Genomic DNA, 20,067 nt, shown 5'->3' with positions numbered 1-20,067 from the left:
TTATTTTAATTCTATTTTATTCCTATCATCATGCAGTGCGTGCTTTAGAACATAATCTCTTCTGGTTTGTTGTGTAGGCCCTCTGTATCTCCTAGATTAAGCACGAGGCTCGGCAGTCGTGTCTGGAATCCACAATATGCTGACCTTGATAAACCTGAAACTAATCCAAGCGAATTTCCTGTTCCAAAACGCAATAGGTTACCCTTTTCAAATGATCGTTGGTTGCAGGCAAACAGCTATATACATGATGTTGATACCGAAAGGTACAGTGCTGTTGACCACAAGTCGTCTGTAAACGGTTAGAAATCCTAGGCTTTGAGTATGGCTTGGGCTGGGTTGACCATAACACCATTTTATTAAAATACCTGTGTAAATAATCAACGCGCCAAATATTGTTGGGTGCAGGAAATATTTTTAGCAACATAGGTTTTGCATGGTCTTTTAGGTTGACTCGTCGTTCTTTTTGTATATATTCATTTGGTGGACGATATAAGAATCTCTTGAACCTTTTTGTTCCTGTTTTGTTGTGTAGGCCTTCTGCATCTCCTCCCAAATTAAGCACGAGGCCCGGTAGTCGTGTTTGGACTCCACCGTATGCTGATCTTGATAAACCTGAAATCTATCCAAGTGAATTATCTGGTCCAAAACGGACCCGATCACCTTTATCAACTGATCCAGGGTTGCGGGGGCACAACTCTATACATGATGATGACGATGCCGAAAGGTATGATGCTATCAAATAGGTCCCGTTTTAGAATAAACTGATTCGTTGACATTTTTATATTATTCCCTGATAATCAACTGCAGAGAATTGCAAGCCAAAGCGAAGCGGTTGGCTCGTTTTAGAGATGAACGTAGTCAACCTGAGACAAATGAAGCTGTTAGTAGAAACCAAAAGCCACAGCAGGCTGATGTTTTGGGTATGGATAGAAGAAAGTTTATGGCTGAAGTGTCAGATACAAAAGCAGGGCATTTACGTAATAGCAACTTACAAACTGATGGTGAAGATCAAGTTTCATCAACGGTTATTATTGGTTATTGTCCAGATATGTGTCCAGGTATGTTTTCATGTCTTCTGGCTGAGGCTAACTGTATAAACATTAAACACACTGCCTTGGTTTTTGAAGTTCTAACTAATTGGCACATCTTGCATGCCTGATATAATTTCTTATGAGTAATGAAACTTCTATTTAGGACCACTTTTTTTCCTTCCTAATAGTAATTTCAGTTTTAAAACATAAAGAAGCCTCTGGTTGGATATAGGGGACACATATAATAAGGCTTGGCGAAAGTACCACATAGGCTGTCTAGTTAACCGCGCATTCAAGGAAATCGCTAATAGTTTCTTTTTATCTAGTCTTTTAGTAGAGCACAAACGCTATGCATTTAAATACACAATGTTGATACTTGCATAAAGGAAAAATGAAGATATATGGAGCTGTATGTTAAGTTAACTAACTATTCATGTAAACAGATCACATGTTTATAAGTATCCAGTGGGTCGGGTCAACCCATCTGTTACCTACATAACCATGGAGCTGTATGTTAAGTTAACTAACTATTCATGTAAACAGATCACATGTTTATAAGTATCCAGTGGGTCGGGTCAACCCATCTGTTACCCACATAACCAGTCAACTAGGGCTTAATTAGAGGAGAGTCATGTCAAGGAATCAAGAAGGGCTAAACTAATGGAGAACTTTCAAATATTTATTACAATAAATAGGCCTAGAGATATATTCTTTTCTTGGTCTTTGCCTTGTTTGTTTTGATTATCAACTTTATCTTGTAACTGAAGACTTACCATCTCGAATTAGTTAAATCGGAGATTAGCCTATTAGACAATTAAGATTGTTTTATGTATATGTTTATATTAGAGGGATTAGAGTGTAAGTATATGTCTTATATAATCTCCTATTGTAATCATCTGTAATCATCGATTGACACAATAATACAATTACTGATTACCATGTTTAACTTGGTATCAGAGCCTTCTTGCCGTCACTCACCAAACCCTAAAACATCGTTTTTTTTGCCTTCCTCCTCTTCAATACAGCAAGCTTCTACTCAGCCAAACAATGGCCCTTCTTGCTGCAGTCACTACAACCGACAAAACAACACACAACTCTCACAAGTTTGGATTCACTCTATCACCAACCAATTATCAAAACAAACCAAACCCTATAATGCTACCTCATACCATACCCAACACTCTTCCCTCGAAATCGAGTCCGCAACCTTTACTATTGCTAACAGGTACCCTCAGTGGCGTCATGCCATGGCTTGGCTGAAGAGTATTCGGTGCTAATGAGGAATGGTACATGGACATTAGTGCCACGTGTCCCGAATTCCAATGTAGTTGGTTGCAAGTGGGTATACAAATTAAAAAGGGAACAACATAGGGCAATAAAACGATATAAGGCACGCTTAGTTGCCAAAGGTTATAACAAGCAATCGGGCATTGATTATCAAGAGACATTCAGTCCAGTTGTCAAATCCACTACCATACGTGCTGTTTTCTCTCTAGTTGTTACACAGAAATGGTCCTTCAGGCAACTCGATGTGAAAAATGCCTTCTTAAATGGTGATCTAAAAGAGAGTTTATATACAACCACCACTGGGGTTCGTTAATCCTGATAAACCAAATCATGGGCTAAAGTAGGCCCCTAGAGCCTGGTTCCATCGACTGTCTACGGCTCTTCATTCTCTTGGCTTTCACGGGTCCAAGACGGATCCTTCATTGTTTATTTACTCTCATAGAGGCACACTTTTGTACATGTTGGTCTACGTCGATGACATTATTTTGACCGTAAACAACCCGCAGGTTATTGATAAAGTAGTACATGGTCTTAGCAAATCTTTTCCCGTTCAGGACATGGACCAACTGTCTTATTTTCTTGGTATTGAGGTAGTGCATAAGGGGTCTGATCTTATTCTTTCACAAAGAAAACACATTCTTGACCTTTTACAACGTGCGGGCTTGTCTATTGCAAAATCAGTTACAACTCTGATGACGCCTAATGCCCATCTAGCTCTTAATGATAGTGTCATTTTTAATAACCCTGTTAGATATCGCCAGATTGTGGGAGTCCTCCAGTATGTCCACTTTGACACGTCCGGACATTACCTTTGCAGTTAACAAAGTGTGCCAACTTATGCACTCTCCCACTGAAAACCATTGGTCTGCAGTCAAGCGAATTCTTCGTTACTTGCAGGGCAACGCTGACTACGTTTACGCCTCATGCATAAGTCGGCTACAATCCTTCATGCCTACACAGATTCAGCCTACCATTCCTTGACTGGGTTCTCGATTCTGAGACGATCGTCGATCCATGGGGGGATATGCGATCTATCTTGGCTCCAACTTAGTATCATGGTCTGCACGAAAACAAAAGACTGTTTCTCGTTCCTCAACGGAGTCTGAATGCAAAGCCCTTGCTGATACTGTAGCTGAGCTCACATGGCTTCAAACACTACTTCGTGAACTTTGCTTCGTGTTCCTGTTAAGTCTGTTCCTACTTTATGGTGTGATAATGATAGTAATCATGCTCTAATTCTAGTTTAAATAACATTTGTCTATTTTGGGAGGGGTTAAGTGCAACTAATATTTCTATAAATAGGGATTAATAGCTAATAGGGAGAGGGGAGTAGATTTATGTTTAGGATGGCATTGCCATGGCTCCTGCTTATGCAATGAGAGAGGGCTCGGCCCGGGAATCTATTGTAATCTTTCTATACATTTTCATTAATACTATCGTTCGATTCTTTGTTTGCCTTATTCTATTCTCTAATCTCAATTAACCACAATCATAATCTATCAAACCCTATCATTGGTCCGACCTCCCTGTGACCTGCCATTTTATTCTGTTCAATCATGGAAACCCTAACTCAGAATTATCGAGTGGATGCCCATGAGTTTCAGATCAAGCAATTACAGACTGTTGTCATTGAAATCAGATCCACCTTGAAGTTATTGGAGGAGGATTGGGCTGAATCGGTGGAGTTTCGAAGGGTGTTTCTCGACTGGATGAAGCAACAGGAGAAGAGAACCGATGACGGTTCGATAAGATTTGGATTCACCGGTAAAGTTTTCTCTGCTTCGGATTCCAATTCTGACGTAACCGAACATGGACCTCAGAATTCTGCTCCGCCTAAATCCGCTCATGAGATCTCGACATTAATTTCCAGATCTTTGTCACTTCTTCCAGATCTGTCTTCAGATCCGAAAATTGATAGTGTGGTGGATCTTTCCTCCGGTTCTTTTCCTATTTCACTATCTCTATTAGCTCAATCGGAGGCTATTATTTCCAGATCTGAAGCCAATTTGTTTGGCGCTGGTGATAATATACATAGATCTGACAAACAATCAACCAACCAAGCTAGTTTGGGGCTGATAGGTGATAATTGGGCTGTATTGGATGAGCTTCAGTGGGCTTTGGGCCTCGGTGAGGGGCAGGAAATTTTTGTGGCCCGGTACTCTCTAGATTTAGGCCCGTTAGCCAGATCTGTCTTCAACATGACTGGTAAATCACTATCGGAGGGGAGGACCGGTTTTAGGGATGCTGCTCTGATCCCAGCTACTTCAATTGTGTTTTCCTCTATTGATTCGGCTTTGCGAGTGAATTCAATTTCACTCGTGGGTGTGACCACCCAATCTGCGGGTCGACTCGGTGGTACCAAGGATTTCTTAATCCCTATATTTCTATTTCAGCAACCTCTACCACTGCGAAAACAACTTTCGATGGTCACGGTGGTGTCTACGTTCAAAATTGGCGATAGACGCCTTGTTTGGAAAGGAGGTACAATACATTTGCTCTTTTGTTTGAATGTCACTCTTCACAATCTGTCTAAATTCATATATGTTGGCTTCATTCCTTCGCTTCAACAAGGAGATTTCGATAGGTATTTTGTCGGGCTATTCATCAAGGAAAATTCTCAGCTTTGGACCACTCATGCTGAACGGGTTCTGTCTTTCGGCATGTTTGTCACTGTCGGATCGTATCATTTGTGGGTGCTGCATGGGTAGGGTCGACCACCTGAAAACGCTCTTGGGGAAGCCTTCGCTTGGTTATCAAGTCAGTTGTTCGCTCCCAGTCTTGAGGACAAGACTGTTTTGAAGGGGGGAGTAATGATAGGAATCATGCTCTAATTCTAGTTTAAATAACATTTGTCTATTTTGGGTGGGGTTAAGTGCAACTAATATTTCTATAAATAGGGATTAATAGCTAATAGGGAGAGGGGAGTAGATTTATGTTTAGGATGGCATTGCCATGGCTCCTGCTTATGCGGTGAGAGAGGGCTCGGCCCGAAAATCTATTGTAATCTTTCTATACATTTTCATTAATACACTATCGTTCGATTCTTTGTTTGCCTTATTCTATTCTCTAATCTCAATTAACCAGAATCATAATCTATCAAACCCTATCATACCTGTCAGCTAATCCTGTTTCATGCGCGCACAAAGCATGTTGAAGTTGACTTTCACTTGGTCCGAGAAAAGGTTGCCCAACGAAATTTTCAGTGCAGTTCATTTGCACTGATGATCAGATTGCAGATGTGTTCACCAAGCCACTATCTTCACAACGATTTCTCCTGTTACAGTCCAAGCTACAACTCGTTTCCCGGCCTTAGCTTGCGGGGGGATATTAGACAATTATATTGTTTTATTTATATGTTTATATTAGAGGGATTAGAGTGTAAGTATATGTCTTATATAATCTCCTATTTTAATCATCGATTGACACAATAATACAATTACTGATTACCAAGTTTAACTTAGCCCCTCCCGAATCGAGCCAACTATCTTATTATTCAATAAAATAAATCTTTTGTTTTCTGGGTTCTATCACATGTTTTCAACGTCAATGTGGTCACGTGTGAGACTTCCACTCAACTTGCAAGACGATTGTTGCAGGTACAAATCTATCCTGCTCTTTTCGGGTACTCTCTGTTAAATTTGAAAAACTAAAATTCTACTTTTTTTTATGAATGAAGTATAAAAAGTTAGCTACATCAAGTTATGAACACATACCAGCAGGTGTTTAAGAAATAAAGCATATCATGATCCCAACCAAGCGTAACAAAGCAAACATCAGATGTTCAAGATATGATAATTAGCTAATGAATTACAAGTTAAATAAAATGGAGAGGTATACTAGGCTAACACGCTACTTGAATCTCTCAATTAGTAATGGTGAATTTGGGTACATCTGCCTAGTTTTTCGTGTGAGTTTATCGGTAGTATAACTGATCTTAGGAGGATATGACCCCTGAATGGTGAACTTAGAATAGAGTGAGAAAGGTGAACTAGAAAAGAAAAAACTGTCACATAATAACAATACTCTGTTTTTGAGTTTGTTAAAACCAACAGAAATTACTGCATCAGTCTGAGCTCTGTTGGGCGATGTGGTATCCCCTGACCCACATTTAGACAACTGCATATTAAAGGAGTTAGGGAGGTTATTTTTTTAGCCGGCCCTAACCCTATTGGGCCCAATTGGGTTCTAGCTTGTTTAGCAAGGGAGTGGCCCTAATATGCGGTCTATAAATAGTCTCTTGTACTTGTTATTATATATCACCAAAATAATACAAACCTAATTACCCCGTGGACGTAGGTTGTACACCGCAACCGAACCACGTAAAATTCTCGTGTTCTTTATCGCTTTGATTTCTTGTTCGTGTGTGCCTTTTGTTCCTAACAACTGGTATCAGAGCAAGGATCACACTATAAACCCCAGCCGCCAGTCGCCACCAAACCCTAATCAGAAACCCTAGCCGCCGCTACAGTACCGCCGCCGCTACAGTGTTTCCGGCGTGTGAACAGTGCGCGCTACAGTACAATCTGTCTTTTGACCAGAAGAGGTCAAACAGTTCTGATCAGTATTGCACGTTGCTTCCGTTAGAAACTCGGTAAAGATAATGACTGAGGACGGTAAGATCAGAATCGAGAAGTTTGATGGGCAGGATTTTGGATGGTGGAAGATGCAAGTCGAGGACTTGTTATGCCAGAAAGATTTGCTTCCATGTTTGAGAGGTCAAAAACCCGAGAATATGAAGGATGAAGAATGGGCCGATCTAGACAGGAAAGCCCTAGCAGTCATCAGATGCACGTTGGCTAAGAACGTTGCTTTCAATATAGTGAATGAGACCACTGCTAAGGGTTTGATGACCGCGTTGTCAAACATGTACGAGAAACCCTCCGCGTCTAATAAGGTATTCTTAATTAGACAATTGGTGAATACGCGTATGCGGGAAGGTGCGTCTGTTACCTCTCATATAAATGAGTTCAATTCTATCATATCCCGGTTATTATCTGTTGATATTAAATTTGATGATGAAGTGCAAGCTTTGCTATTATTGTCCTCGTTACCTGAAAGTTGGTCAGGAACAGTCACTGCCGTTAGTGGTTCAGCCGGAACCACCAAACTCACGTTCGAGGGTATTCGTGACTTGATCCTAGGAGAGGATATCAGGAGAAAGAATGCAGGTGAATCATCCAGTACTTTGCTAAGTACTGAGGGAAGAGGTAGAAAGAAAGATAAGAGGGTAAGTAACAGGGGAAGATCAAAATCAAGAGACAGAAAGGGGAGTTCAAAAACAAGAAACGACATAAAGTGTTGGAACTGTAATGAGAATGGTCATTTCAGAAGTCAATGTACAGAACCACCCAGAGACAAGAAAGAAGTGAATGTTGCCTCCTCAACAGCATCAGATTCTGATGATGCATTGATCTGCTGTATTGAGGATATAGTCGAGTCCTGGATTATGGACTCAGGTGCGTCGTTTCATGCTATCTCAAGCTCGAGAAAGATGAAGAATTTCAGACGGGGTAATTTTGGTACTGTAAGTCTTGCTAATAACCAAATCTTGGAAATTACTGGGTTGGGAGATATTGACTTGAAAACAAGTTTTGGAACAATTTGGACATTGAAAGATGTCAGGGTAATTCCAAAATTGAAAAAAATGTTAATTTCCATTGGGCAATTAGACGACCAGGGTTATGATGTAACATTCGGGGGAGGACAATGGAAGGTCGTCAAGGGTAGCATGGTAATTGCCAAGGGAAAGAAACGGGGTACTTTGTATATGGTTGAGGTTTCTGCAGGTAGTGCTAATGCAGTAACGAGTGGACCGAGTCTATCAAAGTTGTGGCATCAACGACTCGGCCACATGAGTGAGAAGGGCATGAAGATGCTTGTCGCAGAGGAAAGCTTCCAGATCTTAAAAGGGTTGAATCTGAATTCTGTGAACCATGTGTTTTTGGAAAAAAGAAGAGGGTATCTTTTGTGAAGACAGGGAAAGCACCTAAAGCTCAGAAATTAGAGCTTATCCATTCAGATGTTTTCGGACCAACACGTGTTGAATCCTTGGGAGGCTCGAGATTCTATGTGACTTTCATAGACGACGCCACACGCAAGGTATGGGTTTACTTTCTTAAAAATAAATTTGAAGTATTTGATGTTTTTAAGAAATGGAAAACTGCTGTTGAACTTGAATCTGATCTGAAGGTAAAGTGCTTGAAGTCAGACAATGGAGGGGAGTACATTAGCTCAGAGTTCACTAGCTTTTGTGCTGAGCATGGCATTCGGATGATAAATACAGTTCCAGGTACTCCTCAGCAAAATGGAGTCGCAGAAAGGATGAATAGAACGTTAAATGAAAGAGCCAGAAGTATGAGGATAAATGCAGGGCTCCCTAAAATGTTCTGGGCAGACGCTGTTAAAACTGCTGCGTATCTTATCAACCGAGGTCTATCAGTTCCGTTGGGTTACAAAACACCTCAAGAAGAATGGAAGGGGAAAGCGGTTAATTATGAGCACTTAAAGGTTTTTGGGTGCAGTGCATATGACCTAGATCCGAATGCTGACAAGATAGATTCAAAAGCCAAGAAGTATGTTTTCATTGGTTACGGGTCAGACAAGATGGGCTACAAGCTTTGGGACTCGAAAAGCAGAAAAGTAGTCCGCAGCAAACATGCTACATTTAATGAGGCTGAGTTGTACAAAGATGTGATAAATCCAAACTCTAGGGTTCAGAAGCAACAGGTTGAATTCAAAATTGAAAACCAGAGATCTGAACCGATCCCCGAACCGGTTCAGGAACCCGCTACAGAAACTGAAGTCGACACAGTTCCTGAGTTTGAAGCTGGTGGAAATAATGAGTCAGAAGAAACTTCTGACAGTGGGAGTTCAGAGTCTGAAGACGAGGAGATCCCACAACAGCCTGACCAGACTGAAAATTGGGTCAGGAGATCCACCAGAGTTACTAAACAGCCAGAAAGGTATAGTCCCGGTCATTCCAATCCTTCAGTTAACTATATTCTTTTGACAGAAAACGGTGAACCCGAAAGCTACTCTGAAGCAGTCAAGATGAAGGATTCTCGCTAGTGGGAGAATGCTATGAAGGATGAAATGAGCTCTCTAGAAAAGAACAAGACATGGGACTTAGTCAAGCTTCCGCAGGATAAGAGAGCGTTGCAAAATAAATGGGTCTTCAGGGTCAAAGAAGAACATGATGGGTCTAAACGATATAAAGCCCGTTTAGTGGTCAAGGGTTTTCAACAAAAGAGAGGAGTTGATTATGATGAAATCTTCTCTCCCGTGGTGAAAATGACTACCATCAGACTTGTTTTAAGTCTTGTAGCAGCAGAAGATTTACATCTAGAGCAACTAGATGTGAAAACGGCATTTCTACACGGTGATCTTGAAGAAGACATTTATATGATGCAACCTGAAGGGTTTCGGGTTGTGGGGAAAGAAAATTGGGTCTGCAAACTAAAGAAGAGCTTGTATGGTCTGAAACAGGCGCCTAGACAGTGGTACATGAAGTTTGATAATTTCATGGAGAGGTCGGGGTTTAAAAGATGCCAGATGGATCATTGTTGTTATCTGAAGAAATTCAACAACTCTTATATCATATTACTGTTGTATGTTGATGATATGTTGATTGCAGGATCTGATATGAAGGAAATAAGCAAGTTGAAGAAACAGATGTCCCAAGAGTTTGAAATGAAAGACTTGGGTGCAGCAAAACAGATACTGGGAATGAACATCACTAGAAACAAGAAGGCAGGTACTCTAACACTATCCCAGGAAAAATACATAGGGAAAGTGTTAGAAAGGTTCAAGATGAATGATGAAAGAACCAAGCCTAGGAATACTCCATTGGGAAGTCATTTGAAGCTCACCAAAGATCAGTCTCCTAAAACTGAAGAAGAAAGATCGAAGATGACCAAAGTCCCATATGCATCAGCAGTCGGGAGTCTAATGTATGCAATGGTTTGCACTCGACCAGATGTTGCTCATGCCGTTGGGGTTGTTAGTCGGTTTATGTCAGATCCAGGAGAAAAACATTGGGAGGCTGTCAAATGGATACTTAGATACTTGAAAGGTACTCAGAAGATGGGGTTATGTTTCAGAAAAAAGGATGCCATACTCAGAGGTTACACAGATGCTGATCTGGGTGGTTGTAAAGGGACGTTCAAGAGCACTACCGGGTATGTTTTCACAGTGGGAGGGACAGCAGTTAGCTGGATGTCTAGACTTCAGAAAAGTGTGGCTCTGTCAACTACAGAAGCAGAATACATGGCTGTTGCAGAGGCCAGCAAAGAACTAGTTTGGTTGAAGACTTTTCTTGAAGAATTAGGAAAACAACAACCCGACTACTCATTGTACTGTGACAATGAGAGTGCAGTTAAACTTGCAAAGAATCCAGTGTATCACGGAAAGACAAAGCATATAGGGATGAGATATCACTTCGTGAGGGGGTTGATCAGTGAAGGAACAATCAGTCTGAAGAACATCCCAGGTGCTAAAAATCCAGCTGATATGTTTACCAAGTGTGTGGTGCTGGATAAGCTGAAGCTTTGCATAGCTTCAGCTGGTCTCCAGGAATAATGTTGAGGAGACAAGGGTAATTAGGATGGTTTGAAGATCAGGAGGGATTTTCACTTACAGAAGTACAGAAGAGATGGTGCATTTCTAGGTCCGAAGACACCAAGTGGGAGATTGTTGGGCGATGTGGTATCCCCGGACCCACATTTAGACAACTGCATATTAAAGGAGTTAGGGAGGTTATTTTTTTAGCCGGCCCTAACCCTATTGGGCCCAATTGGGTTCTAGCTTGTTTAGCAAGGGAGTAGCCCTAATATGCGGTCTATAAATAGTCTCTTGTACTTGTTATTATATATCACCAAAATAATACAAACCTAATTACCCCGTGGACGTAGGTTGTACACCGCAACCGAACCACGTAAAATTCTCGTGTTCTTTATCGCTTTGATTTCTTGTTCGTGTGTGCCTTTTGTTCCTAACAAGCTCTACCAAGGGCCATGCCAATATTTTGGTATTATGAGCATCTAAACTATGAGTGAGCTGACCAGCCAGAGGCTGTGAATGTATGGTTGAGATTTATAAGTTATTTGACTGACGGTGATATGGAATAAAGTTAAATAATACGCAAGAAGCAGTATTTGTTTAAATTCTTAGGAAGGGTAGCTCATCCTCCGACAGTGTATGGCGATGAGGGTACACATAGCTTTTAGGTCATGCATAGAGGTTATTTATATATGTTGTATCTAATTTTTGCGTGTGATGATTGAAGCTCTTCATGAATATAAAAATGCTAAATATTTTTTGTGTACGTGATGTGCACACCTACTCCTCTCGCCTCGGCACCGGGGATACTATTGCCTCGGTGCTTCTCGTGCTTTTAAAAACAAAGGGCACAGGTTGTCTCTGTTCTCCTTCCTTCTATGCAGTTATAGTCTGCCTTCTTTGTGGAGACTGGAGTGGAGAGTGAAGAATACTTTCATGTGTTAAGTATATATATTTTTTGGTTACACCTGTCATTCAGCGTTCAAAACCAGCTCATGCTGAATTTTTAAATGATCCTCTTTTCAACAGCTTTTTTCGTGTTAGAAAAGCTTTTATTTTTCACTGTAAAAGGTTTACGTCTATCCCTTTTTATTTCAAACACAGATTAAGAATAATACAAATTATAAAGCAGGTTCTATATTTCACCAAAATTTTGATTTAAATTGTTCTTTTATTAGTTTAGCTAACTGAACTTAAAAATATCTTTATTCTTCTTATTTATTTGACTTTTTGCTCTATTTGATTATCTAATTAAGGTACTTATTATCGATTGATAAAAAATAAGTATTTGGTGTTTATTTTTAAAACTTTCTATACCTAATATAAACATATTATTGGCTGATAAAAAAGTAAATATTCAGTGATCACAACTTGAGTTGTGAGACCCCTGTACTACTACTCCAAGTTTAATCTAACAAATAGTTGATATCTTGGATGTTATTGCCTATCTGTTTTGAGTTTTAGTATGTTTACATGTGTCTATTTTTTTTAATTTTTTTTTCTGAAAGACTAAAACACCAGATTTTTGAGAGGGCATGACTTTTGTTAGTCACCAGATCTTTGTAGTTCCAGACTTTTAAGTGTATTGAAAGCCGTTCAATGTGAATGATCTTTAACAACCTTGCACTTAATTTTTGCTGATTACTGTTTCAGAGCAAGAAAGAGCAGAACGAGAGAGGAAAGGAGATCTCGATCAATATGAACGTTTGGATGGGGATAGGAACCACACAACTGAATATCTTGCAGTTAAAAAGGTTAGCGTGTTGGGCCTGCTTTTAACATTGGGTGGTGGACCCACAAACATTTTGTTGTGCTTCTATGTTTTCTTTTAAATCATTAATCCGATAATTATGACTAGAAACACAATATTATTACAGAAGGTATGATCTAAATCTATGAATAAGCATCATTTAGAGGTTTACATTAAATACACTTTGGACAACTTTCAACCTGTTTGTTTTGCTAATATTTTTGTTAGTGCCATTTGAGGTTAAAAAAAATTCCACACTGCCTTCTTTAATGAGTTCTGTTTCTATATATTGTTTGGCGAGTAACAAAGTTTCGGTGCAATTTTCAGTATACTAGGACAGCTGAGAGGGAAGCTGCACTTATACGACCGATGGAAATCTTGCAGAAGACAATGGATTATCTTCTGAGCTTGCTGGATCAACCGTATGATGATAGATTTCTTGGTTTATACAACTTCCTGTGGGACAGGATGAGGGCCATCAGGATGGATCTCAGGATGCAGCATATCTTTAATCTTGGAGCTATAACAATGCTTGAGCAGATGGTTTGTTCTCTTCTTTTAATCTTTTGAGTAACTCTATGTAAACAACACATTCTTTTACAAGATTATTGCTGTTTGATGCGGTGTTTTTAACTATTTTGAACCATTGAAATTTGAAACATATACTGTACAATGTATATGGTACCCCAATGCTATAATATGTAGGGTTAGGCTAAAATACAAAGGGCCACAAAAATCAGAAGGGTAAGAAGGATTTGTGATCTAAAAGAATAACCCCTAAAAAAGTTCGAAAATAATAAAAAAACCATAACTCTTAATATAAATCAAAAATGAAAAAAATAAATAAAACTAAAATGTTTCCCCTGTGTCCTCGTTCATTAAAAAAAGACACAATGTCGAGGAAAAAAGACAATGACGAAAAAAAACACACAATGATAAATAAAAAAGACACAATAGACCGCAAAATATAACACAATGCTGAGTAATATAACACAATATCTAGGTAAAAAGATGCAATGACGAGGAAAAAAGACTCACTGACGAAAATAAACAAAAAACACGATAAATAAAAAGACACAATGATGTTTTTTATATTTGAACGAGGACGATGTGGGAAACATTTTAGCTTTATTTATTATTTCATTTTTATATATTTTGAAGTATGATTTATTATTTATTTTGAGGGTTTTGTTTTGAGGCCACAAATTCTTCTCGTCCTTCTCCTTTTTATGATCCTTTGTAGAATAAGTCAACCCGTATATATGTGGCAAATACAACATGTTTACTTATGAATTAGCCAATGCAGGCTAATATTTTTGTTCTCTCTAATGGGTCAAGCGTGTGAAAAAAAAAGCTTAAAAAGGGAACAGGTCAAAGTGTGTTAATTGAATTGAAAGTGATTTTTTATGCATATACCCTTCTAAACCATTTTATAAGAAAATGAAAATTTTGGAGAAAGTTGTTTTTGATGAACCCAATCCGTACAAAAGTTATATGTATTGCCATCTCTATGTATTGTATTGTGACCAGTTTTATTACTTTTTACATATGATTTTGATGATTTAGATCATGATTGGATTTCCGTTTGTCAATAACATATGCTGTTTCTGGATGTCAGATACGGCTTCATATTATCGTGATGCATGAATTATGTGAATACACGAAAGGAGAAGGTTTTTCAGAGGGATTTGATGCGCATCTTAACATAGAACAGATGAACAAAACATCAGTTGAGTTATTCCAGTTGTATGATGACCACAGGAAGAATGGAATAGAGGTGCCTACAGAAAGAGAATTTAGAGGTTATTATGCACTTCTCAAATTGGACAAACATCCAGGCTATAAAGTAAGTCATCTGCAAACATGCTTATAATACATAGTTTTTGTAGCCAATGGTATTTTGACACGTGGAAGTCATTTTAGGTTGAACCTTCAGAACTCTCACTCGATCTTGCCAAGATGACACCTGTGATACGACAAGCTGAACAAGTTCTGTTTGCTCGTAATGTAGCTAGGTTTGTATTATCTATTAGATTGTTAACATGCATGTTCTTTCAACACGTCTCATTATATTTTCTTTTTTGTTTCAGATCGTGCAGAACTGGAAATTTTATAGCATTCTTTCGTCTGGTTAGAAAGGCTAACTATCTTCAAGCATGCTTAATGCATGCTCATTTTGGCAAGGTCTAGTCTTCTTTTATTTATTTATTTATTTATTTTATATATGGGCTTGTGGTTAACATGTTTAAACAGGTTTAGATCTGAATCTTTGAATAAAGTAGTTTAGGACGCTTGTCTTAAAAATAACCCAAATCGACTCATCCATAAGTGCGTAAATGGGTTGACCTATTATATTAAATTGGTTAAACATGACCGTTCGATTTTTAATTGTGATGATGTTGACCCATTTGCATAAACATGTGATGTTAACTAGTGGTATCAATCATGTCGGGTTGATGGGTTGGCGGGTTGGCGTGTTGGGATTCTTCAACTGTAACCCAACCCATATATTTATTTGCGCCGTGCCATTTCGAATCCAATTTAATTCATGTCATGTTCGGGTCGTCTTTTGTGTAACAACCAGTGACAATGTAATAATTTAAACATACAATTACTTCGTGTCAACCTTTTGTAAGGTGTGGTTTAATTAATTTTTTTTACATCTCATCTCTAATTACAAACTTTGATATCTATATTTTGCTTGATATTAGAAGCAGCAAATGAAAATGATTAGAAAATGAGTAGTTAATTAACTAATTAAATAAATCTGTCGAAAGTGAACAGTTAATACAAGAGTTCAGTAGGAAAAATTAATTTCACTTGTAGAAGTTAATAGCTAGAGGAAATTTAATAATCAAAACATTTAACTTTAAAATAACATTTTCATCTTCAGAATCGAAATATAAAAACTAAAAAAAAAAACCCCCTTAAATGGGTTGACAGATTAAGACACATTTAAACATGTCGTATTCGGGTTAACCCACTTATTAGCCAGTTTAACAAAACGGGTCGGCCAAACCAAAAGCTGTCCCCCCCCCCTCTTTCCCCCGTATCATGAATTGCCACCCATGTTGACCCATTTATGAACTTTTTTTCACCAGTTACGAACTCAAGCACTTGCTGCTCTACACAGTGGCCTGCAGAATAACCAAGGAATCCCCGCTATCCAAGTCCCCAAATGGCTTGGAATGGAGGTAATTTTTCTTTTACTAATTTAGTTTCATTAACCATTTGTAATCGTTGTTTTATATTTTTGATTTACTTAAATTCAGGAGGAAAACATGGAAGACCTTTTGGATCATGGATTCTCTATAAAGGAATTTGACGAGCCATATATGGTAAAGGACGGACAATTTCTAAACGTGGACACTGAATACCCTTTAAAGTGCTCAAAACTTGTTCATCTAAAGAGATCCACAACTATTGTGGCGGACGTTTTATCTCCTCCCACTTGTTTAATGGAATCTTTGCCTCCGAAAGTTTCCCTGGTTGACCATACGCAACCAGAATCACCTGTTTTTCATAAAGAAAAGACTCCAATTTTTGCAAAGGCTGTTGATAGCCAAACTCCAATTTTTTCAAACAATATGCAACAAGAATCATCCGTGAAAACCGACACACGACTGCAGCCAGTGTTTAGCATTACAGCAGTAGGTGACAGTATGGAGCTTGCAAGTTCCTCACCACCGGATATTTTCAAAACTAGTAGTTCTTTTAAATCTCCCAAATCTGTGTCTACAAGTTTCACGAAACCTAGTTTTGATAAACTATTTAGGAAATCTCTTGAAAAGCATAGCCAGTCAAACTTGTTTGCGAAGAATGTATATGTAGAAGAAACATTGCCAGATGTGCCTGTTGAAGAAGATCCAGTTATCCAAGAAGTGGCGGAACTCGAACCTGAAAGCATGATTCAACAAGCGGCAAATGAAAATGAACATGAAATTGATACATCTGTAGATGAACAAGTTGCAGAGGCAAAACTTAAGCTAATATTAAGGTACTAGTTTGTACTTTGTACCGTTGATTTAAAAGATATTTTCATGTGATGCATCTTTATATCTATTATTTTGATGTAGGCTATGGAGACGTCGTGCTTTTATAAAAAAAGATTTACGTGACAAAAAACAACTGGCAGCAACTGCTGCATTATGTTCCCTTTCACTGGGCCCTCCAGTGCGCCAATGCAAAGAGGTACACTTGTTTTTTCACTTTCATTTCATCTTGCACATGTTGTCATTCGATCTTTTTTGTTCGTGAAGCAATTAGAAGTTGCGGGTGACTTTGACTTTGACAGCGTAATGCGCGAGAGATATGAGAAACAACAATTGCGGTCCAGACTTAACGTTTCTAATGCGGTAGCCGCTACACTCGGTAAACGTAATAAGTATCCTAATTGCATTTGCTGGAAATTATTATTTTCTTCTTTGGATCACACCTCATGGTTGCTGTATAAGCTTATGCCTGAAAATATCAGTAACAATGATGAGGAGATAGTAGCGTCTTTGCCAGGTGTCACAATATGGAAATCATCTAGTGATTTGACTTGTTATTTGTCGGTGATTAGAAACATACAAGCCGATGATGATCTTGTTGAAGAAACAGTTTTGGGTGCAAGTGCGGTCATGTTTTTAGCATCTGACTTGTTCTCGTGGGAATCGCAAAAGATTCGCCTTCATAATATTATATCTTTAATTCCTCATGCTTCGGGCTTGCCGCTGTTGGTCTTAAGCGATTGCAGCCTGTCAACTGTCGTTGAAAATTTAGGGCTCAATCAAATTGATAAATCAAAAATCTGCTCGGTTTCTGTTCTCCCAGTCGGCAGTGACGAGAGTTTAAAAAAGGCACTGGATTGGCTTGCAAGTGAGAGCCCGGTACAACCCGTTGTTCACTGCGTTAAACCAAGCGAATTAGTTATGGACCGCTTACACTTTAATCCTCAAAAAACCAGCCCAAAAGAATGCATTTCAGCAATCAACAATGCTGTCGATGAATCTGTTAAAGATATTTGTGTGGCTGTAAAGTCAAACCCTGCCAGCTGGCCCTGCCCTGAGGTCTTGTTACTCGATTTCCAGATTTTGGAATCTTATCTGCCTAGTGTCGGATGGAGCTCGGCTTCAAGAATCGAGCCTCTCGTTCAAGCTTTGAATAACTGTAAGTTGCCAAATAACAAATCTTGGTGCTCTTTGAACGGGACTGATGTCCACAACCAGAAAGTGCAACTCGAGCAGCTGTTGGTGACGTACTTGAGTCCTTTAATCGGGCCACACTTGGCCCAAAGAGAAGTGTCTACATTGATACAAACTTGTGTGGGGCTTGAGCTGCACGGTTCGACCTACTACCTGGTTCCAAAGTGGACAGTAATCTTCCGCCGGATATTCAACTGGCAGCTGACGGGTCTATCTAATGCAACTGCGTATGTGTTGGACGATTGTTTACAAAGTTTTGAAGATGAATCATATAATCTGAAATCGCCGTCGCTAGATGAAATGATGCAAGTTATGATGATAAGGCCAGGGTTGGAATGGGATTACAAGGATTTGGAAGCGGAGGCTCCGATTGAAGTTGAAGAAGTTGAAATGGTGGTTGATTATGTAGAAGAAGAAGAAGAAGAAGAAGAAGAAGAAGAAGTAGAAGAGAGGAAGGTGAATGAGAGGAGTTTAAGCAGATTGTTGGAGCAGTGTAACATTGTGCAGGATATGATAGATAAGAAGTTGTCCATATACTTCTAGTCTAGTAGGCTGCTGCTGCTGCTGCTGCTGCAGTGTGAGTTACTTTTCAAACAGGAAAATTTTAATTTTATAGACAGGTTATCTTATTACTAGAGAACATTCACAAAGGTTAATCTCTATTTTTAAAATAAAAACAGATTTTTTTTATAGATTAGTGTAGTAATGGTGCAAGCCTAAAAAAAATTGTTGACAATCATACTTTTTTTTTAAACGACTAATTTGGATCACTCACGGACCATGAAACTCGATATTTTCCACTACCAAGAGACCATTGGGCTAGTCCTTTGGTGTTGACAATCGTACTACTTTTTGATAATGAAATCATAATTTTTACATCAATTTTATTGAAATCTCCTAATTTAGCATAGATTTTGACACCAAGCTATTCTTAACCAAATTCTTACTTTAGAATTTAGATTTTCGGTAAAAGACTACTTGCCAACAATAATCATCAAATTAAAACTATTTACCAACAGATTCAGAATGAAGTGAAATCTGAGTGAAATCTAGGGTTTATAGTTGCAGCAAATTATATAGATTATTGAGAGCAATCGATTTCAATTTCAACGGTAGAGAGGATTTCCATTGTGAGGGAGTCCGGCGAGGGCGCGGGCAGATATAGAGGTTAAGACTTCTGAAGTTATGTTGTAGGGTTGGTTAGGTGAATAAGCAAATAAACAAAATCCTAGATTTTTAAAACTTCAAACTGTATTACAAAAGCCTTTAGAAAAGGGGAATATTTATGTGATATTTGAGACAAAACCAGGTGCACCCTAGTATGTATTTACCGATTAAATGATTAATCGCTTATTACGTACTGAACAAACGAATAACCAAATGGGTGTGGTTATGACTCAGATATCTCGAGGGGCCATCTATAAGTGATATACGCTTAATATAAATTAACATATTGGTATTATGGCCTTAGTATGATAGTAAATCAGTTAAACGAAAACATACTCGTTTAACTACCCGCTATGAACTTAAAAGCGTAAGATAGTTACAAAACAAGCATTGTATCATCTATTAAGCCGAAAAGGACTTACAAAACACTTAGTGGGAATGTTTTAAGCGACCCGTGAAAATATTTTTGATTTTTACAAATAAATAGTATGTTTTTCTAAATTTACAAGAAATTAGTCGAAAAACACTCGTTTTCGTGCTGTTCGTCGTACCCGATATATTTTTGCGTAAAAAACCGAACCCGAAATAAATTTGAATTCGGGATATCACGTACGGACACGCAAAACTAGACAAGTGGGCCAAATTGGGGCCGGGGGGGGGGGGGGGCATTACTTGTGGCCACCACCCTCGTTTTATTATTATTATTATTATTTTGTTTTTCTTTATAACTAAGTATTCTCAAGATATTTTAACCCAAAAAATTTCCAGAAGTTAACATTCAAACCTCCTGTTCTTCATTACACTCTCAAAAACCTAAGGACCTGTTCTACGCTACTTAGAAGCACAAGAACCCAGAAATTTGAATATGAGAGCAAAAACGAACGAAAACCGCAAAGGGACTAAGTAAGAGCGAGTAAGACGAAATACGAGCCAATACAACACCGAACATCTACTAAACCGTGAGTTTTATAACCCTACTTTCTGAACTGTTTTACAAACTTTTGGGGTGAAAGGCATGTTTGCTTATATCTATATACATATCTGAAACGCATGGTGATGTGAATTATCTAAGTGCTAACACATGAAAGTC

General features: G+C 38.7%; 1 protein-coding gene across 1 annotated transcript; it reads left to right on the top strand.

Annotated features, from left to right (window-relative positions):
* The first annotated feature begins 244 nt into the window (after positions 1-244).
* LOC143586953 (SAC3 family protein B-like) lies at positions 245-18,353 on the top strand. The gene is made up of 12 exons (XM_077068383.1): positions 245-291; positions 533-724; positions 808-1,058; positions 12,528-12,628; positions 12,952-13,167; positions 14,243-14,470; positions 14,548-14,639; positions 14,715-14,808; positions 15,726-15,818; positions 15,897-16,621; positions 16,701-16,815; positions 16,884-18,353. The coding sequence occupies exons 1-12, from the start codon at positions 245-247 to the stop codon at positions 18,351-18,353; spliced, it is 3,624 nt and encodes a 1,207-aa protein (XP_076924498.1).
* The last annotated feature ends 1,714 nt before the right edge of the window (positions 18,354-20,067 follow it).

The sequence above is a fragment of the Bidens hawaiensis genome, unplaced genomic scaffold (genome assembly GCF_021521415.1).
Source record: "Bidens hawaiensis isolate Kalapana, Puna unplaced genomic scaffold, B.hawaiensis_p1.1 tig00035055_1, whole genome shotgun sequence".
Taxonomy (NCBI): Eukaryota; Viridiplantae; Streptophyta; class Magnoliopsida; order Asterales; family Asteraceae; genus Bidens; species Bidens hawaiensis.
The sequence above is the reverse complement of the archived record's forward strand: the minus strand, read 5'-3'. Positions and strand labels throughout refer to the sequence as shown.